The following is an 18,772-nucleotide window of genomic DNA, read 5'->3' as shown; positions in this document are numbered from 1 at the left end:
ACTCAGCAGTCATAGCTTGAAAATTGGCTATTAACAAGTCAAATTATGCCTTGTGATAAAAAGGTAAATCAGAAAAAATACACATACTTATGTGAAGGTAAATTTTACTTAGGCTTAAATTACTTTTAAAAGGGAGCTGAATTCATTCTAGTAGAATGGTTATTCAACATCTAGTAATAGGATTGGAAACAGTGATATAACTATTTTTATTCATCTCCAAGTAGATCTAAAATCTCACTGAAGTTGTAAATGACTCCAAACATGCTGCTTATTTAAGCAAAATCAAGGCTTTTAAAATATTTTAATCAAATCTTCATCATTTCTGTGTAAGCAGCAACTTTAGCCCATCTTTCCTGACATACAGAGAGTTAGAGCAATGGACTCTCCCTGACAGGTCAGGGGAAGATAAGCATGGCTGTTATTTGCATTCTCATGCAGTTCAAACTAGATTCCTCTCTCCTATCCTTCTCGTAACATAGGTTTAAAAAAATTTTTCTTTTTAGAGAAAATTTTTGATTTCTTGATCAACCAAAAATAAAAAAAATTAAATAATGCATACAATCAGGGTGTTGAAATTTGTTTTAAAAACCAGAATATTTTGATTTTTGTTTAAAGGCTAATTTGTTGTTGTTGTTGTTGTTTTGCTATTCCCACAGCATGCAGAAGTTCTGGGGCCAGGGATCACGCCCATGCCACAGCAGCAACCCAGGCCACTATAGTGACAATGCCAATCCTTAACCCACTGCACCACCAGGGGAGCTCCTAAAACATTTTTTTTAAAAAAGAAAGGAGCCATTTTTACCACTGCATAACTAACCCTCCCACTCCCAAGCCCCAAATCACCAGGTAGACTGAATATAGAAATGTCATAATTTGTACAATGCAGATATGGCTAGAAAGTTACTCAAAATACAAAGAATATTTTTAAAAGCATTAAAATTTCTTGCTAATTTGAAAATCTGCTTTTTTCTTAGAGTGGGATACACTTGTAGATTGGCTACTTCCTTTGAGGATCATAAAGTACCTCACTCATAGGGATGCTGTGAGATCTAAGATAATCAGTACATTAAAGGGTTTAGAAGTGTTTTGGCAAATAGTTAGTGCTCTCATAGTGTTAGTGGCTATCATCATCATGGTGCAATTTTTTTGGTTTGTTTTCTATTTTTTTTTTCTTTTCTTTTTTTCTTTTTTAGGGCTGCACCCAAGGCACATGGAAGTTCCTGGGCTAAGGGTCAAATCGGAGCTATAGCTGCTGGCCACACCAGAGCTGAGCTGCATCTGCAACCTACACCACAGTTCCCAGCAATGCAGGATCCTTAATCCACTGAGTGAGGCCAGGGATCGAACCTTCGTCCTCCTGGATACTAGTCAGATTCGTTTCTGCTATGCCACAAGAGGAACTCTGCATTTTTTTTTTTTTTAAAGAAAAATTAGAAAACACAAGTACACAGAAACTGAAAGAAAAAGTTACATCCTCACCTCCCTCTTTTTACTTTAATGCATTTCTATAGATTCATGGGTTTTATGAGTCTATACTAAGTTTTCTGTGACTTCTTGCAGTGTTTTGTTAAACAATCACTCTCATCTAAAAAAGTTAAAGAAAACTGGGTTATAGGACATAAAAACAGAAATAATATAAATCAAGAATTAAATGTCCATATACAGACTGTTATTTGACGTGTCTTGTCTTTGCTATGATCTTATGAAGTATATATTAAAAACCAAGTCAGCAGTGCAGGACACTATAGAAAACCTAAGGAACATCAGGGCTTCAGAGATAAAACCTCAAAGTAATAAATCCAATAATAATACATGAAAGTAGAGCTCAAAGGAGTACAGAGTGTAGTGATAATTATAATGGGGAATCAGTGCTCAAAGCTGGTCACTTCAAGCATACAAGTCCTACAGCTTCTCAGAGACTAGAAAATCATTAGCTCTTCTTTTTGTTCGAAGCATACTTCTAATGAGCCTAAGACATTTCAAGTTCTTGTTTGATCAATGATAAGAATAAAACACAAGTGGAGGGGGAGAGTATTGATAAACCTATACTAAAGAGATACACCTGCACTCACAAGTAAACAGGGGATGTGCATACAGGAAGAACACTGCACACGCCCCACTCCTCTCAAGCTAGAGGAAGGAATGACAGGCCCAGGACTATACTGCTGGATCTGGACAAACCTGTTGGAAAGGTCGTGTCTGGGCTTGCCTGAGAAGCCGCTGTTGCTGCTGCTGTTGCAGAAGCTTCATCTGTATCAACTGCTGCTGGGACGTGATGGCGTGAAGGGAGGGCGGCTGCATCATAGCCCCGGAGCGCCGTTGTAGCATGTTGGACAGAGCTTGCTTGGTGTTGGTGGGGACAAAGGAGCCCGTGGGGTCCAGTCGGGAGCCACCTACAAAAGCAGTCAGAAGGGTGGGTTTTCTACGCATGTCCGTGCAATGGGTCTTCCTTATTTTATCAAAACATAGGAATCTCACCTTCTAAGGCTCATGTTAGGGGCATGATGGGAAGGAGGGCACTGCCTCACCTTCCACAAATGTTAAAGATCTGTCAAGAGTTGCATAAATTCCAAAGGATGAGGAGGGCAGTATTCAGTGAAGGATAATATTTGAATGACTTCACAGAGGGCTCGCTTCAGCTGGGTAAGTGAAACGTCTGAGATGCAGTCATTGGCACAATTTCGGAATCATGTGGGTTTTAAATTTTGCCAGGCCCCGAGGAACATGGTACTTACACAAAATGTATTGCCTTCATGGTATATTTTGCCAAGGATCCTAAGCCAGGCACAGAGACCCTTTTGTAATTTTAAACCCTTTTGAAGTTCACAGTATTTAAGCTTCTTTACCACAGCAAGATACAAATGCCTGTTTTGCAGTAGAGAGGCATGAACATAATTTTAAAAGGTGAAATGCTTAGAAACTTCACATACCATGATTCTAAAGACAAAACATATCTTTTTTGAAGGGCAAAAGTCAAATAAACAAGAAATGTTAATTACAGCAATGCTTAAAAAACCACATGAAAACCTTAACATATCTGTATACATAATCTGTCAAATGCCTTTAACAGGGAAAAAAAACATTTCAGCATTTGCTGGCTTCAAGTAGGTGCCAATCCTTCACTCACCAGATAGTTTATATTCTCTAATGTATGTAAGAAAACTTCTATATAAATACCTTACAAATGTTCTATCTTTTTAAAAAAGCAAGCTGTATGATGGAAAATAAACACTTTTAACACTGATCACTGGGAAAAAAAAAAACCGCATTCTTTTAAAGACTCAGTATCACAATCAGCCATATGATGTATGAAGTCATTCAGTGGCTTTTGGAGAACATTTAGAAAAAAAGTGGGAGGTCAATTTTAGCAACAAGGCAAGGACTCATAAGTAAGGGACATTCTTTTTAAAGATTAGACTCTGGTCTACTTTCTTTTATTTTCCTAAGTTTTCTATAATCATAACTTCTGAATCAGGCTAAAGAAATAAGATACGATAAATACACTGAAGCCTTATGTATATTCTTATGTAATTAATTTTCTCCCCAATTCTCAGCAAATGGTGTTGATTTTTCAGGTACATTTCCTTATAACTTTACCATTCAGCTGTGTACACATGAGAGAGATTGCTAAAAGTGTGTGTGGGGGGGCACTGCTTTATATTTTTTAAACTATGTATGAATAGAAGCATACTTTAATACCCTTCCTCAACACCACAGGATTCATAACTTTATGAAAATGAATTCACACATTTAAAATCCTCACAATTAATTGCTTTCTTCAAATTTTTTTCTTACCTGTCATAATACCTAAGACTTACCTAATACTCAACTAATACTTTTTAGAGTGTTCTGAGGGGGAAGGGTATGTCTCTTTATAAAACACTTAGCCTTTAATTTAGACAGTCCTTATGTTTGATTTCAATACCTAAAAAGTTTAAAAATGTTTAAGTTCACAAGGACCATGGAATTAAGAGAGAAAGTCAAAAGAGAGGATGAGCAGGTATTATTTTCCACATTCACTACTGCCTCATTTGCTCTTTGTTGTCTACACTTATTCACTCAGCAACCTATTTCCACAACCCTACAAGTCAGATGCTGCTCTAAGTTCTGGGAAGACTACAGTGAACCTAAGGGAAAAAAATACCTGCCCTTATGGAGCTTACGTTCTGGAGAAGGCAGGTAATAAACTGGGAAGTAGGTAAGATATCTAGTCTACAAACAAGTGCTGATGCTAGAAAGAAACTGGAAGAAGAGAAGGGGAACAGAAGGGGCAGGGAAAGGGTGTGGTTTTCAATTTAAAGCTTCATGGTCAGTGCAGGCCTCACTGAGAAAGTGGTATCTGACCAAACTCAAAGGAAGCAGGCAGTGAGCACATAGATACCTGACGGAGACCGCTCCGGGCAGGGGCCAGCAAGTGCAAAAGCCCTGAGGTGGGGGCATGCTAAGCTCACTTACTGAAAGTATCTGCTGAGTCAGGCTATGTTCTAAGTGCTACGCTTTTAAAAATGTACTTTAAATTATACATATGAACTTATATGGAGAAAAAGAATGGATATATGTATATGTATGACTGATTCACTTTGCTGTACACCTAAAACTAATACGTTTTAAGTCAACTGTACTCCAATAAAATAAAAATTTAAAACATTATATATGTGTGTCTATCTGTGTATATAATATAAACCTTATTTCATCCTTCAAAAAAGAACGGGCATTTTTATCCATTTTGTTTATTATAACATCCTAATAACCCAAACAGGGTCTGGCACATGACGAATGAAGCTCTTGATATATTCTGTTGAATGAATAACTGAATCATCCACACTATGAGGGTATATATTAGCATATCCACTTTATACATGATCGAGCTGAGGCACAGAGAAATTAAGATTTGGAGATTACACGATAAGGGAATGGTTGAGCCAGACCCAAACTCTCAGACCAGCTCTCTGAACCACTAATTTAGAGGACCAGATAGGATTTTCCACTATTGTAAGCCAAACATCATCTTCCCCAGTTCTCAAAATGCCAAACTAAAAATAAAAATCACAATATAGCACAGAATACAATAAGGAACAGATTATTTGTTAGAATGGCACATTCTAACAATGTAGACTGAGATTTCAAACTGTTTTGCAGAAAGAGGCAAAGCCTTCACTTAGGGAAGAAAATTCTAATTAAGAGGGTATTTTTTAGTTAGAAAATATTTGTTCTAGATATAAAATATACTTAGGCTTGAATCAAAGCAATACTAACACTGACTCTGAATATGGTGGTTTTCCTTACTGATATCTAAATCTATTTGCTGAGCCAGATTTCTGAGCTCCTTCATGGTATAAACAATTTAAAATCCATAACATGAGGAAACAATAAAAGACACTGCAATATTGTCTAATCTTTTAAAACACTGATAAGAATTATATCTGATAAGAGCATACACCAATTTCATGACATAATACTTTTATCAACTTCATATCTTACAGCTTAGATTTTCATTAGTGGCTAATTTCCTTTGAACATTGGGTGAAGATTCCAAAATCAGCACATAAACTAGTCACTGCAACCTTATTTTAGAGGAAGAAAAAAAAGCATCTTGAGTAGAGAGAATGATAGAAAGGCCTACTGAGCACCCAGCTCTTGAAATGGGGAGGTTTTGGGTTAAAAGCAAAGAGAACCCCAAGCTACTTCTCCTCTTGGAGTCTCCATACTTGGCCCTCTCATCACATACCTGGAGGAAGAGATTGGTTCTGAAGGAAAAAGCCAGGCTGCTGGGGCTGACCCATGAGGTTATAGCCCCACAAGGCAGACTGCGGGTGATGCATCATCTGGGAGGAAATAGGTGAGTAATTGGGAGGCACTCGGTATATGCCGCTCTGTGGATACTCCTTCAACATAAATCGGGAAGAAAAAAAAAAAAATTACTTAACACCATGCACCTCATAGAGAATTAATATGAATTCTTCCTGTCACATTATTTGAGAAAGCTCCTATCCCAGCAGACAAGGCTATTTTATTTTGACAAACGGGAAGACAGAGGGCAAGAGAACCAACATACTCTTTGCAAAACACTCAGTCAAGTTAAAACTCTTCCTTGACTTAAAAGGCACTTGGCTACAGTGTGGGAAGATGGAACAGGATCTTTTCTGGGTTTAACATACTTAAAATACTAAAAGCACATTTAGAACACCAAGAGTGACCATCACCCACAGCCAAAAAAGCATCTTCATTTGCTGAGTCTCCCGATCACTTCATCTTAGAAGGTTTCTGATAACTAGGACCTGGATGAAAATTAGCCAGGAAGGCCCACAGCACTTCCAAACAGGTCTCCGGCCTAGACAGTGTCTTAGTTACGCTTTTACAGACAGCACTCCAAAGACTCCCCTTCTATCCTGTTCCCCTGTCTCCTCATCACACCTCTTGCCCAGGGCTTTCTCTTCTTTAGAGTAGCCGCAAAGTCTGTAAGGATCACACCTGAATGTCTCAATTCCCCTACTGTCCCACCTTCTCTAGTCTAGCCCTGAAGCATGAAGGAAGTTCCCTGCAATATATCCAATTAAAATTTCCTCCTACTGCTAAAAAAAAAAATAGGTGAGCAACAATCAATAGCTATGATGACTGAATGACAAGTTGAGACTATTTATTTTACTGCACAACAAAACCACTCTTAATTTTTAGAAAAATGTCACAAAGACCCTCTCGAGTATTTTTCAAGTGAATTTAATTGGAAAAATATTTTACACATAAATTCTAGAAAGTTATTTCTCAATTTCTCTTAGATTTCTGTCATCAAGAAAACATTGTTCTTGGTAAGGAAGGCTAACAGGGAAACAAGAAGTAAAACTATTTTAAATTACATTTATTTTTGAGTTCCCTGTGACCTAGCAGGTTAAGGATCCAGCATTGTCATGCGTAGCCTCCCCCCAAAAAAGGAAACAAAAAACTGTTTATCTCTCATAAAGTCTGAAAATGTGGTAAAGAGATAGAATATAGAGGAGAGTAAGAGGGAATGGTAAACTATGACATCTCAGAAACGTCCTACTGAATACATTAGATAGGTCTTTGTCTAGGGAAAGCAAACAGTTTTTTATGATAATTTACTATTGATATCAACTGCCCAAAATACAAAAAATATTTTAGACATTTCTCATAATAAAAATACGTAAAGGGGTAGGAGGGATGGACTGGGGGTTTGGGATTGGCATATGTACACGGAGGTATATGGAATGACTGGCCAGTGACACAGTACAGAGAACCCTACACAATATTCTGTGATAATCTATGTGGGGAAAGAATCTCAGAAAGAATGAACGTGTGTATACATATAACTGAATCACTTTGTTAGTATAGCAGAAATTATCCTAACATGTAAATCAACAATAAAATTTTTAAAAATGAGAAAAAACATGTAAGAGGATGAGATTTCATAGGTCAAAAAATTCAAGTTTCAAATTTGAGAAATTGAGGCAGTGAGATATTAAATAAATATTATTCACAATCAAAGCCTAAAGTTAAAGTTGTGAAAAGTAGGAGGAAAAATCAAAAGCTAGGATCCTATTGGCTGTGACAAGTAGCTGTTGGTTGCTGGTCTGTTAATTCCAGCTGAGCTTTGTTAGGATAACTGACAAACAGGCTTATACTGCAATGAGGAGTGTTGCTTAGGGACGTAATTCAGGAACCAGTAAATCTACAAGAAGTGACTGCACCCAAGATCCCCTAACTTCCCGTACTCACATCAACTCTGGAGCTGGATTTCGTCTTGCGCTTCCTTCCTTTTGTCTTCTTCTCTTCATCTGTTGCGGTTTTTCCCTGATCTGATAGCTCAGCTGATTTCCTCTCTGGTTCCTGAGAGATGGGAGATGTGGGCTCTTCTTCTTCCTCCTCGGGAGGCAGGGGCAGCGGTTCGAGGTAGTAACTTCGGGGCTTGGGCATGGGGTGCGTGTGATACAGAAGGAGGTGATGCTGCTCCTCGTACTTGACCACCTTCCGGTCCATGCGGACAGTTCCAAACCAGGCCCAGGACAGAGGGGCTGGGTTCTTCTGACCCTCAAACAAATCCCACGGGGACACCTTCTGTTTCGTAGAGACCTGGAGACCCTGTGGTGAAATGAGGCGCTGTGACCACACCCTCAGACCTTTTTCAGATTCAGAGGACATTCTGGCTTGGGCAGGGGGCAGGGGGCTTAGAGAACCCCAGCACACAGCAGAAAGGCTACCTAATGAGTCCCTGAGAGCAGCAGCTAGAATCCAGACCCTTAAGTCCAGTTATACCACAAGGCAGTCTGGTCCTTTCTACCACAAGGCAGTCTGTTCAGGCTGTAATACCAGACAGTCAAGTAATTTTACTGTAAATGATATTTTTTTCCAGTTAGATTTTTTTGGCAAAAAAAAAAAAAAAAAAAATCTAAAAAAACACTACAAAGTTGATCTTACTGTACTAAATCAAAAACCGTTGGAATTTATTATGTTTTTAAGATAAAACAAAACTTGGGAGTCAAGTTAGAGTCCACCTCTAGTTGGGCTCATATTAACTTCAATCCAAACATGTACAGACTTGATTCAGTACAGGTCCCTTTCATGTCCTTAATTAGGCAGTCTCTGGTGAGTTAAGTAATATTCTATAGAACTAACTTGTACCAACAGGTACACATAAGGCCCTTCAATTCAAGCTTATCTCTACTGTGTTTAGAAGAGCAAATGTTTTTCTGTTTCTGAAAACAAAAGTGTCTTATTTTTAATATTAATTGGTGCTTGCACTGGCATAGTAATTTGAGCAAATAACTGCTCAAAGCCTTCCATATGAACGCTCCCATTTCCTAACCATACACACTCTTCCACTCACCCACATTTTGACTGTTTCTTAGTATCTTTCTTGACATTACACCTCTTTCCTGGGTGCCAAGACCACATGTCCGCATGGCTTCCAGATGCGTCACCACTGGAGAGCCCACTGACACTGCAAACTCAACTTGCCCCTGACTCTAGCTTTATCCTCTCTCCACAACTATATGGTTATCAGCACTCAGGGCGCTCCAATTACTCCAGCACTGCATTTGCCTACGAGACACAGTCTCTCATGCCTTTGCAAAACACTTCCCTGTACCTGTATCACACTTTGCCCTACCTCCTGGCTAATTCTTAAACTTCCAAAATTATTCAAGTGTCAGTCTTCCTGAGGATCTGGCTCTGACGACCTACCCCTCATCTGAGTGTGATGGCCTCTTCCCGTTGTCCCCTAGCACTCCATACCAGGACACACAAACCTCACTGGAGTGTAACTGTCTATCTACTTCCCCTTAAGGGTAGGAGCTCTGTCTTACATCTCTGTGATTTCAGACACCTGTGGTTGCTCAATGTTCCCTGAAAGAATAGCAGACCATTTTCCTTGTGTTTTAGAGAAACTTGTTTAATATCATATATAAATCAAGTGTTCATTCAATATTGTTTGATAAGAAAATAAGGTGCTATCACTTTAAAAAGAATTGTTTACTCAAAACAGCTTACAAGACATAAGAATAAGAATTTTCTCATTCACTAAATGTACTCTATTTCCAGTTCTGCAGTAAAATCAAACGTGATCTTCCGTATTTCTTTTATACTAAGCTTGTACTTAGTTTTCCCGTGTTGGGCTTTAGAAATTCACTTAAACTCAGGGAAAGTTTTAAATGAAGATCTTCAAAGATCTGACCTATTTGTATAATAATGTCAATGACCACTGCATTCAAATGACAAGGATATGTTTTAAAAAATCAAGAAATAATAAACTTAAGATGTTTTATATGTCCTGTAGGAAGACAAGGAAACGTATTTTGTCTTTTTTTAAGTTCATGTATTTATATATATATATATATATATGAGAAACAAACATTTACTCTTGCCTGTTTTTTATCTATGGAGTCAAATCCAGCAATTTTGTTTCCCTTCGTGTCAATCAAGGAACCCATAGGTTCACAAGTGATAACATCACATGTCTGTTTTGGCAAAGGCAGCAACTGTCGAACTTTGTCAATACTTTCTGACCGCTTGTCTCCCAGTTCTTTCTAAAAAAAAGAAAAAGAGAGAGAGAAGTGGAACAGAAATTATAATGAAGGTAAAAGTTATAAGGAAGTTCCCCTGTGAAGCATTTCCTTTTTTTATAGCTGGAATGTTCTTTAACCTTAAACATGGTCTATGGCGCAGCTCTCATTGACAGTTTGTGAGTGTGTTTCACTTCTTCTATTTAAGTAGAAAATAGAACATGTATAAAGACCCTCTTATTACACAACAAACATCACAGTGCTGAAATGACAAAAATCCAGAGTAGTATTTGCAACCAGAAGGCAGGAGCTGCAGCATGGAACACGTTCTCCAATCCAGGGTCAGACTACAAGGTAACCATTGGTTATTTTATTAGTAAGGTCATCAGATATCTTGATTTCTTTTCTGAATTGTTTATTTACAGTTTATTTCAAAAACTGTGTTATTTCAAAAATTGTCAAAAAAGTGCCTAGTCAAATGAATCGAATCCAGAAATATCAATGCAAATGTGTACTTTTCAACTGCATGTTGCCAGTCTAAGAACAAATTTATCCTAAATCTAATGTTAGTATTTTGCTTATAGATTTGATAATGGATTTCTCAAGTTCCTTAAAAAATTGTGTATGTTTTATGAAATTTTTTTTAAGAAAAATCTTCAATCTTCAGCTATATGTATACTTACAACTTTTGGGTACTGGGAAGCTGAAGTTAAGCAGATAGCAAAATAATTACATTGTATTAAGTTGAATGCAATAAATAGCACCTGATTTAAAGAGTGATAAAAAAGACAATATGCACTAGATAACAAACCACATACAACAGAAGCTCAGATCACAAACTTACTTTCAGTTTCTTTACTAAGTTCATGTATGCACGTTTGTTTTCTTCAGATCCCCCTGGGGATGCATTTGATAGGTCAGAGGCCAGTGTTCCATTGATTAAAACACCCAGCATATCAAGAACTGTTGTGAATAATTCACTAAGAGGAGAAAGAAAATATTTTCACCTTAAAACCAAAACCAAGATACTCTTAACTGAGCATTTTTATATAAAGCACAGAATTAATTTTTTTTAATGGCCACATCTGCAGCATATGGAAGTTCCCAGGCCAGGGATTGAACCCGAGCCACAGATGCAGCCATGCTGGATCCTCTAACCCACTGTGCCCGGCCAGGGATTGAACCCACACTGCTGCAGCAAACTGAGCTGCTGTAGTCGGGTTCTTAACCCACTGCACCACAGCGGAAACTCCTGGGCACAGAATTTTTTTAGTGGTACCTAAGGATATAAGATGTGGAAGAAGTTGTAATCAGTACATCAGAGCTTCCACCACGCAGGCACACACGCATAAATGCATGCAGCAAAGCCAACATGAAGTGATAAGAACATACTTGTTAGTGTGCATGTCGACGGTTCCAGAAGTAATGATCTGAAGGAGGAGGAGGGCCCAGTCTGTTGTCCACTGGGTGCTCCTCTGCACTGTGTCAAACATTCCTCCCACCTAGCACATAAAAAATACAACAACAACAATCTCCATAGTGTAATAAAGAAAATACCACCCCTATCACTTTATGCAGCCAAATTTCAATTTGTTTAAATTTTTTTTAAAAAGGTCCTCTAGTTTCTGGACTATCCTTTTTGCCACTCTTTTTGGTTCCATTAGCATAGGAACTGGTCATTCAAAAAAAAAAAAAGAGAGAGAGATAGAGAAGGAGTACCCAAGTGTGGACACATCATCAAAATGATTTACATACTAATATTCATCAGATTTCCTTTATTCCTAAGCTTTCATGACATCCAGTTTCATGATGTGATTTTAGTGTATTTAAATCTGAACAGGTCAAAACCATGTGATTCAGTTATCTTCAGACTTGTGTTGTCAACTATTGAATCTAAGCCTATTTATCAGAGTTGTCATAATAATATTTGGAAATAGCCTGTAACATGGACATAATGCTGAGCGGGAGGCTTCGCCCCCCAGGACTGCTCGTTCACCTGTGGGAATTTATATCAAATACCAGGCAAACCAGAGTAGCTTTTATAGAGGCTTGTGCAGTGAGAAAAAGAAAATTCAAAGGAATGTGCAATGGGTGAGGAATTTTAAGTCTCTGTAGAACCTCCCTATGGGATTTGTCTTTATGATCAATTTGATGAGAAGTTTGATAAAATTTTGACCTAAGGACAGTTTAATGTTTTTAAGTAAGTATAGTAAAAGCTAACCCTCATCTCAAATTAGTAGTTCTCTGAGACCGACTCCTGGCACAAATGGAAAAGAGAGAGAGAGTCACGGGGGCAGGAAGGGGGGTGGTTGTGCAGAAGGCAAAGCGATGCCGAAAATACCTACTGCCGTCTAGAAGCCAGACCAGACAGGAAGGATAGCAGCCAGGGAAACAGAAGGATTGAGAGACAAGGAAGAAGTAAAGAGAGCATACGGCCTCATCTTATAACGGGGACTATAGTAGGAGTGGAAAGCTGGAGTTATTTTCACATTTAGCTAAGTGTAACAGAGGGAAAGCACTAGACGCATCTCTCATCTTACCAAATTCAGGCGGAGCTGCAATGCCTCATGCATCATCTGCCGTGCTTTTATGTCATCTTGGTATCGTTCTTCTCTCCAATTACTTAAAATCTAAGTTAGAAAATAGACGAAAAAAATAAAAACCCAAAACTTGTTTTCCCTATTCAATTTTATTTTTCTTCTTTTTAAGGTTAAACTGAACTTTTTATTGACAAAGACAACTTTTTCACTTAACAAATTAACAAATAAGGGGAAAATAAAATTTTAGCTTTCCTCCCCCTTCCTCCAAGCAGATGGAAATCTGGTTATTTCTTTGTTTGTTATCTAATCATATATACCATATTAAGAAAAATCTTATCTCATCACACATCCTGTTACTGAGTTTTAGAAAATATTTAGCATGCCATTGAGTTAAGCATTAACAGAAATAAAGATTATTCTTAAAATACATCATTTCACTGGTCTTAGATAAATATAGAAGTTCCCATCATGGTGCAGCAGAAATGAATCTGACTAGGAATCATGAGGCTGCGGGTTCGATCCCTGGTCTCACTCAGTGGGTTAAGAATCCGGTGTTGCCGAGAGCTGTGGTGTAGGTCGCAGATGCGGCTCAGATCTGGCGTTGCTGTGGCTGTGGTATAGGCCAGCAGCTACAGCTTCAATTAGACCCCTAGCCTGGGAACCTCCATATGCCATGGGTGCAGCACTAAAAAAGACAAAAAAAAAAAAAGATAAATATAAAGATAGAATTATATCTTGTATCAGTCTTGTATTATAGTTCTAGGGACATGCTGTGAGTCCTAGGAAATGTATTATTTTGATGTTTCATTGAAGGGGAAGCTTGCTAGCCGATAACCTTGTCTTCCTTGATAAAGGTGAACCATTTTGAAAAATGTGACATCTTGCATATCAGTCAAGTGGCATATTAATTTATTAAGTAAGTGCTTCCTCATTGTTTCACACCATTGTTGGAGAAAAGGAAAGGTTGCTTAGGGAAGGTGAACCACAAGTAGGGAACACCCACAATCAGCTGACATGAGCAAAAACAAACCAAAGCCTCACTGCCATGCCCTGAAATATGGCACTTAAGGAGAATCATCTTAAAAGAGCTGAAATGAATCACTTGCAGAAGTAACCGAGCCCAAGAGATGACTTGTAAGTCACTGCGAGGTTAAAGGAGAGCACTTCCCAAATCTTGTCAAAAGATAGGGATGCACCTCCCCCAAGGCAGGTAAACGGGGAAAGGTAGTTAGCAAAATGCACAAAGTATCATGGAGCTGACATTCTGGTATCAGGCAAATAAAAATAAGTGGAACAAGCGGCATGAACCAGGGGACAGACAATGACTGGTCCTACTTTTAGAGCATGAGGGAGTGGGATGGCGCACCTAGGGAAGTGACATCTGAGCAGAGACCTGAGGAAGTGAAGGAGCTGCCCTGGGAGGGGAGAAAAGATTCTAAGACTCTGCAGTGAGAATTTTTTTTTTTTTTTTTTTTTTTTTTTTGTCTTTTTGCTATTTCTTGGGCCGCTCCCGCGGCATATGGAGGTTCCCAGGCTAGGGGTTGAATCGGAGCTGTAGCCACCGGCCTACGCCAGAGCCACAGCAACTCGGGATCCGAGCCGCGTCTGCAACCTACACCACAGCTCACGGCAACGCCAGATCGTTAACCCACTGAGCAAGGGCAGGGACCGAACCCGCAACCTCATGGTTCCTAGTCGGATTCGTTAACCACTGCGCCACGACGGGAACTCCTCTGCAGTGAGAATTTGCTTGGCAAGTTCATGGAACAGCAACATGGCCACTGTGAAAAGAGTAGAATGAGCAGACCCATGACTGCCAGGAAACCAGGTAGAGGTTGGAGCTGGTGCCAAATTGTGGAGGGGCTTATAGGCTCAGACTGGGAATTATTATTCTAGGAATAGTAAGAAACACTGCAGCATTTGGAGCACTGGAAAAATTTGTGATTTACACTTAAAAACAATCATTCTGCCTACTATATAGAGAATAGATTTCACATATCCAGAAGGTAGCAGATGACAAGAGATCCCCAAGAAGTTAAGTATCTTGTTCGTGTTCATCCAGAACTGTTCAAGGAAAAGACACTGTGTCACTGAAACCATAGTCCCACATAGACTCCATTAGGCTCTACAGCTGGATAAAACATGCCAGATGACCAATCTATCCACTCTGCTCCATTCTATACTTTCAAATTCCAATTTGATCACTCAGTTTCCTTGTGGTACACAGAATACCTGTGCTCTAAATCGTAATCAGAACTGCGGATGGTGCAAAGGCAAAATTCAAAAAGTCTTTGAAAATGAACCAGAATGGCTTCTGATTCATAAATGAGTATCTTGTACACTTGACCAGCAACAGTCTGGCTCTAGCAGTAAAATTAAGATGAGTTTCTGAACTTACAGAGCTCACTCTGAGACCCTTCCTGATAAGTGGAAGCCCAACGGAGGACCTGGCAAGAGGTCCTTTTGTCTTACTGCCAGGCCTCCTTCAATATTGATTCCTCTAGGACCTTTCCCAGGAGGCAGGGGCAGGAGAGGAGCAACAACTTTGTAACAAAGTTATGTGCAATATGCAGAATGTTACTTGTATACAGACATTTATCCAACACATAATTAATATTATACTGCTATTCATCTCATGGTGATAAGAACACAGGTAGGAGAACAGGGTGGGAATTGTTTTCCTGCATCTAAGCAAAACACATTGCACTCTTATGAGTTTAATGTCAGTTTGTTTGAAAGGAAAACAAATGAATGCCATTAGAACCATACTTGCCTGGCTTAGTATTCTACTGCACTTTACCTGGTTAACTTGATTCTGCAGCGATGTTAGGAGGCCTTCTCGTTGTTCATCCTGTCCCTTCAGGCAGGTAAGGACCAGTGAGAGGAATGGTTGTTGACTCAAAAGAGACATACTACGAAGGAAGTAATAACAGGAGATCTAGTTAGAAAGAATGGATTACTTTCTGTGCAACACTTATTTCTTGCCCTCGCGTTATCGGCTCTTATTTATTTTACTATTAGAAAAGGGAGGGGAGTAGTAAATAGCCAAGACTACTTGAAAAGTTAAATCATATCTCTAACTAATAAGATTAAAAAGCCACTGTAATGCTTCTAGATTTAATATGTTTTCTTGCCCTGAAAGGCATTTCCAAATTAGCATAAATTCATACCACATATGAGTGCGTATGGGGGGAGGGGGAACAAGAAGAAGAGACTTTGCAGTTTCTATCAGTAAACTGAATTAAAAGATACACATCAGGAGGAATATCACTTCATACACAGAAAAATGAAAAAATTTTAAATTTCTGTCACTTAGTATTACTATTTTAGGGTCCAGGAAATAGGCCTTATATGATTTCTGTGCTTATTTATTTATTTATTTATTTATAGCACATTTCTCAAGACCAAATAGCTGGGTATTGGTAGAGCTAAAATTAGCATCTACTCCTCCAAGGAGGACTCCAAACCAGTATGCTTGCTAGTGATCCCCAGTACTCTGCCACATCCCACAGGCTTAACGTGTAAAGGAGTTTAAAGACATTTGGGGGGAAAAACTCCATTTTAAATTGGCATTTTAGCATTTTTTTCTTCCATGATCAGGAACAACTGACAAATCATGCTGATAAACTAATTTTGCTACACTGGAAAAGAAAATTCCTTAAAATGAGATGGAGGTCATAATGTTTCAATCTGCTTCATCTTACACCAGCATAGCCAAGAGAGATTAGCTTGGGAAGAGCCATCTTTAAACTCTGCAATTCCATCTGCTCTCCCTGCAGGAAGTGAGGCGAAGTACATGCCATTGCCCATTAGCAGATAAACTTTGAGAATTAAAACTGTGTCACTTCACTGGTTAACAAATATGGGCAAAGATGACAGAACAACCAGATACCAAACAACATACACACAAAGCTATGTCAAATAACAAAATGTACTTTAGTTAAGAGCACAGACTCAGAGGCCAGACCACCTGGGTTTCAATCCCAACTTTACACCTCTTTAGCTATGTGTCCTTGAGAAATTTACTTAACCTTTCAGTGCCTCAGTTTCTTTACCTATAAAAAGGATATAATGAGAGCATCTACCACAATACGATTGCTGTGAGATTTTAAAAGTTCACATATGCATATAATGAGTTTGGTACATAGGTTGACATTTTATAAGGGATCATTAAATGGCAACTACTGAAATACTATTAATTAGGTGACAAGAAATCTGTATGATCGGAATTTTTGTTTTTTAACATTAGAAATTTCTTCTCACTCCTGGTGTGCTAAATTTAACATGCTTTCACATTAGAGCATATTTTTGTTCTTTCTCAGTAACATGGTCAGTTTTCCAAAATAATTATATGAAACATTTTCTAGGGCATAAAATTTTAAAAAAAATTTTTGACTTGGAGGCTTATAAGTTAATGTGTGTGTAGTCTAGAACAAGAGCCCTAAATGTTAAAAATATTAGTAACTATTTCAGGGTCCAGCATGATAGAATTATAAATAATTGCATGAATTTTAAACCTAAGTACCTAAATAATAAGAAAAAAAAAAAAAAAAACCTGTTGAATACAGGATGAAGTGGATATCCAAAGCTGATTCAGTAGGTCTGAAGTGGGGCTAAAAAGCCTTTAACAGCACAGCAGTGATTAGGGTACAGAGGCAGAAGGGAGAGCTAGTGTACTGAGTATTATAATGCGAAATCTTTTAGGAAACAGAGCTTTGCCTAATAGAATATTTTCAATTTCATATAAAGATGAAATTTCAGTAGACTCTGGGTACAACAAGGATGTATATCTGTAGGATACTGGATTCTCTCAACTGTTCTTTAAACACTCACATAGAAACACCTATAGCAGCCATACCTTTTCTGTTTTTGTCTGTCTCTCTCCTTTTTGGAAGAAGAACCCAAGTGCTGTCCCTTCTCCAGCTCCTCCCCAGCAGCTTTCAACACTCTTCCCTGCACAGAAGTTGGCAGCCTGGCAATTAGGGGGGCCACCAGCCATACACCCCTGCGTTCAGAGGAACTAAAATCAGAAACAGGTGTTATACCCAAGGAGGCAAACTTCTGCTCTGCTCTCACCATTATAACCAAAACTCCAAAGCAAGACTTTTAGGCACAAGATACACCGATTACTCTAATATTTGCCTTTCTTTCTTTACTATACATACTTTTCAGTCACACTTATGGTAGGCAAGAAAAAGTGGGTTCTCAGAGGATACTGTAACTAAATTTTGCTTTAATCTATAAAAGTGTATTTCAGAGTTCCCTGGTGGCTCAGTGAGTTAAGGATTTGGCCCTGTCACTGCTGTGGCTGGGTTCGAACCCTGGCCCTGGCATTTCCACGTGCTGCAGGCATACCCCTATCCCTCGCCCCCCAAAAAAGTGTTTCTCTATGATTCTGGCTCTCTGAGCAGTAACAGGCCCTTTTGCCCAATAAGCGAGCAATACACTTTTCTGCCATGGTTAAAATATGAAATGTCCTGATAAGGTTTAAGCATATAAAAAACCAATTTTTAAAAGTTTCAAAACTCACTAGATATACTTTATACCTAAATAATGAGATACAAGTCAATCTGCTTGTTGTGATTATCATTTGGTCAAAACTCCCAATTAATTAAGATGGCTGAAAGAGTGTTTTCTATATAATGAAAACTATGGAATAGAATAGCCTCGGGGGACAATAAAGAAACCCATCCGTCCTGAATTCCATCTGTGGTGCCAAGGAGTCTGGGCCTGATTAAATATCACTCACCCCAGCAGTATGACCCTTTAACATATTATTAAATATGATAATCGACACATATAAGTAATTATTCTCTTCGCATTCCTGCAGCTTTATGAAAAAAATAACTGCACTATGCAAATAGAATATACAGGTACATGTGAAAAATTCATAACAGCCTCATAAAACTATAGGAACAGTACCTTAGAAATGTCTTTATTCCATTCTGTCTTGTGCTGCTTGCATCAGCACTTCCGATCCCGTTTGGGTTGAAGAGGCCCATGCCCGAATTAGAGGAGTTATTGTTCAGGTCGGCCGACTGCTGGAATACCTCTATCGTTGCCTTGGCAATATTGTCTAGCAGGTTGTTCATTTCAGCCACTGAACCAGAGCCCTAGAGTCAGTTAGACAGGAGAAAACCAGCACATGTGTGTTTTACCTTGTCTTCAAACACTGACGTGACACTGCTTTTCATGAAATTGTATACACCTTTGGGCTTT

The 18,772-nt window shown here is 38.7% G+C and overlaps 2 protein-coding genes across 38 annotated transcripts in view; one reads left to right on the top strand and one right to left on the bottom strand.

Annotated features, from left to right (window-relative positions):
* Positions 1–18,772, bottom strand: part of MED12L (mediator complex subunit 12L) — a 354,400-nt gene that overhangs the window by 43,528 nt on the left and 292,100 nt on the right. For 10 of the 35 annotated variants that reach the window (XR_014824164.1, XR_014824165.1, XR_014824166.1 and 7 more), the window contains 10 exons: positions 18,476–18,666; positions 17,412–17,573; positions 15,354–15,465; positions 12,554–12,643; positions 11,406–11,515; positions 10,858–10,993; positions 9,876–10,037; positions 7,732–8,094; positions 5,729–5,885; positions 2,182–2,393 (listed from right to left, as the gene is read on the bottom strand). Coding sequence is in view for 26 of the 35 variants with exons in the window: in XM_021069607.2 (XP_020925266.1) it covers positions 2,182–2,393; positions 5,729–5,885; positions 7,732–8,094; positions 9,876–10,037; positions 10,858–10,993; positions 11,406–11,515; positions 12,554–12,643; positions 15,354–15,465; positions 17,412–17,573; positions 18,476–18,666 (1,695 nt within the window). In the remaining 9 variants the exon portion in view is untranslated. Of the gene's footprint in view, positions 1–2,181; positions 2,394–5,728; positions 5,886–7,731; positions 8,095–9,869; positions 10,038–10,857; positions 10,994–11,405; positions 11,516–12,553; positions 12,644–15,353; positions 15,466–17,411; positions 17,574–18,475; positions 18,667–18,772 lie in introns of those variants that run through there. The other 25 variants (XR_014824163.1, XM_084990033.1, XM_084990039.1 and 22 more) reach the window with 8 other exon arrangements.
* P2RY12 (purinergic receptor P2Y12) overlaps positions 10,299–18,772 on the top strand; it is a 49,586-nt gene continuing 41,112 nt past the window's right edge. For all 3 annotated transcript variants that reach the window (XR_014822490.1, XR_014822491.1, XM_084987212.1), the window contains exon 1: positions 10,299–10,367. The gene's annotated coding sequence lies outside the window, so the exon portion shown is untranslated. The remainder of the gene's footprint in view (positions 10,368–18,772) is intronic.

This window comes from Sus scrofa, chromosome 13 (assembly GCF_054392235.1).
Source record: "Sus scrofa isolate SSC_HxYL_T2T_F1_AM1 chromosome 13, Sscrofa_HxYL_maternal_Yorkshire_Landrace_v2.0, whole genome shotgun sequence".
NCBI classification, from domain to species: domain Eukaryota; kingdom Metazoa; phylum Chordata; class Mammalia; order Artiodactyla; family Suidae; genus Sus; species Sus scrofa.
Note: the sequence above shows the minus strand (reverse complement) of the source record. Positions and strands in the feature narration are given on the sequence as shown.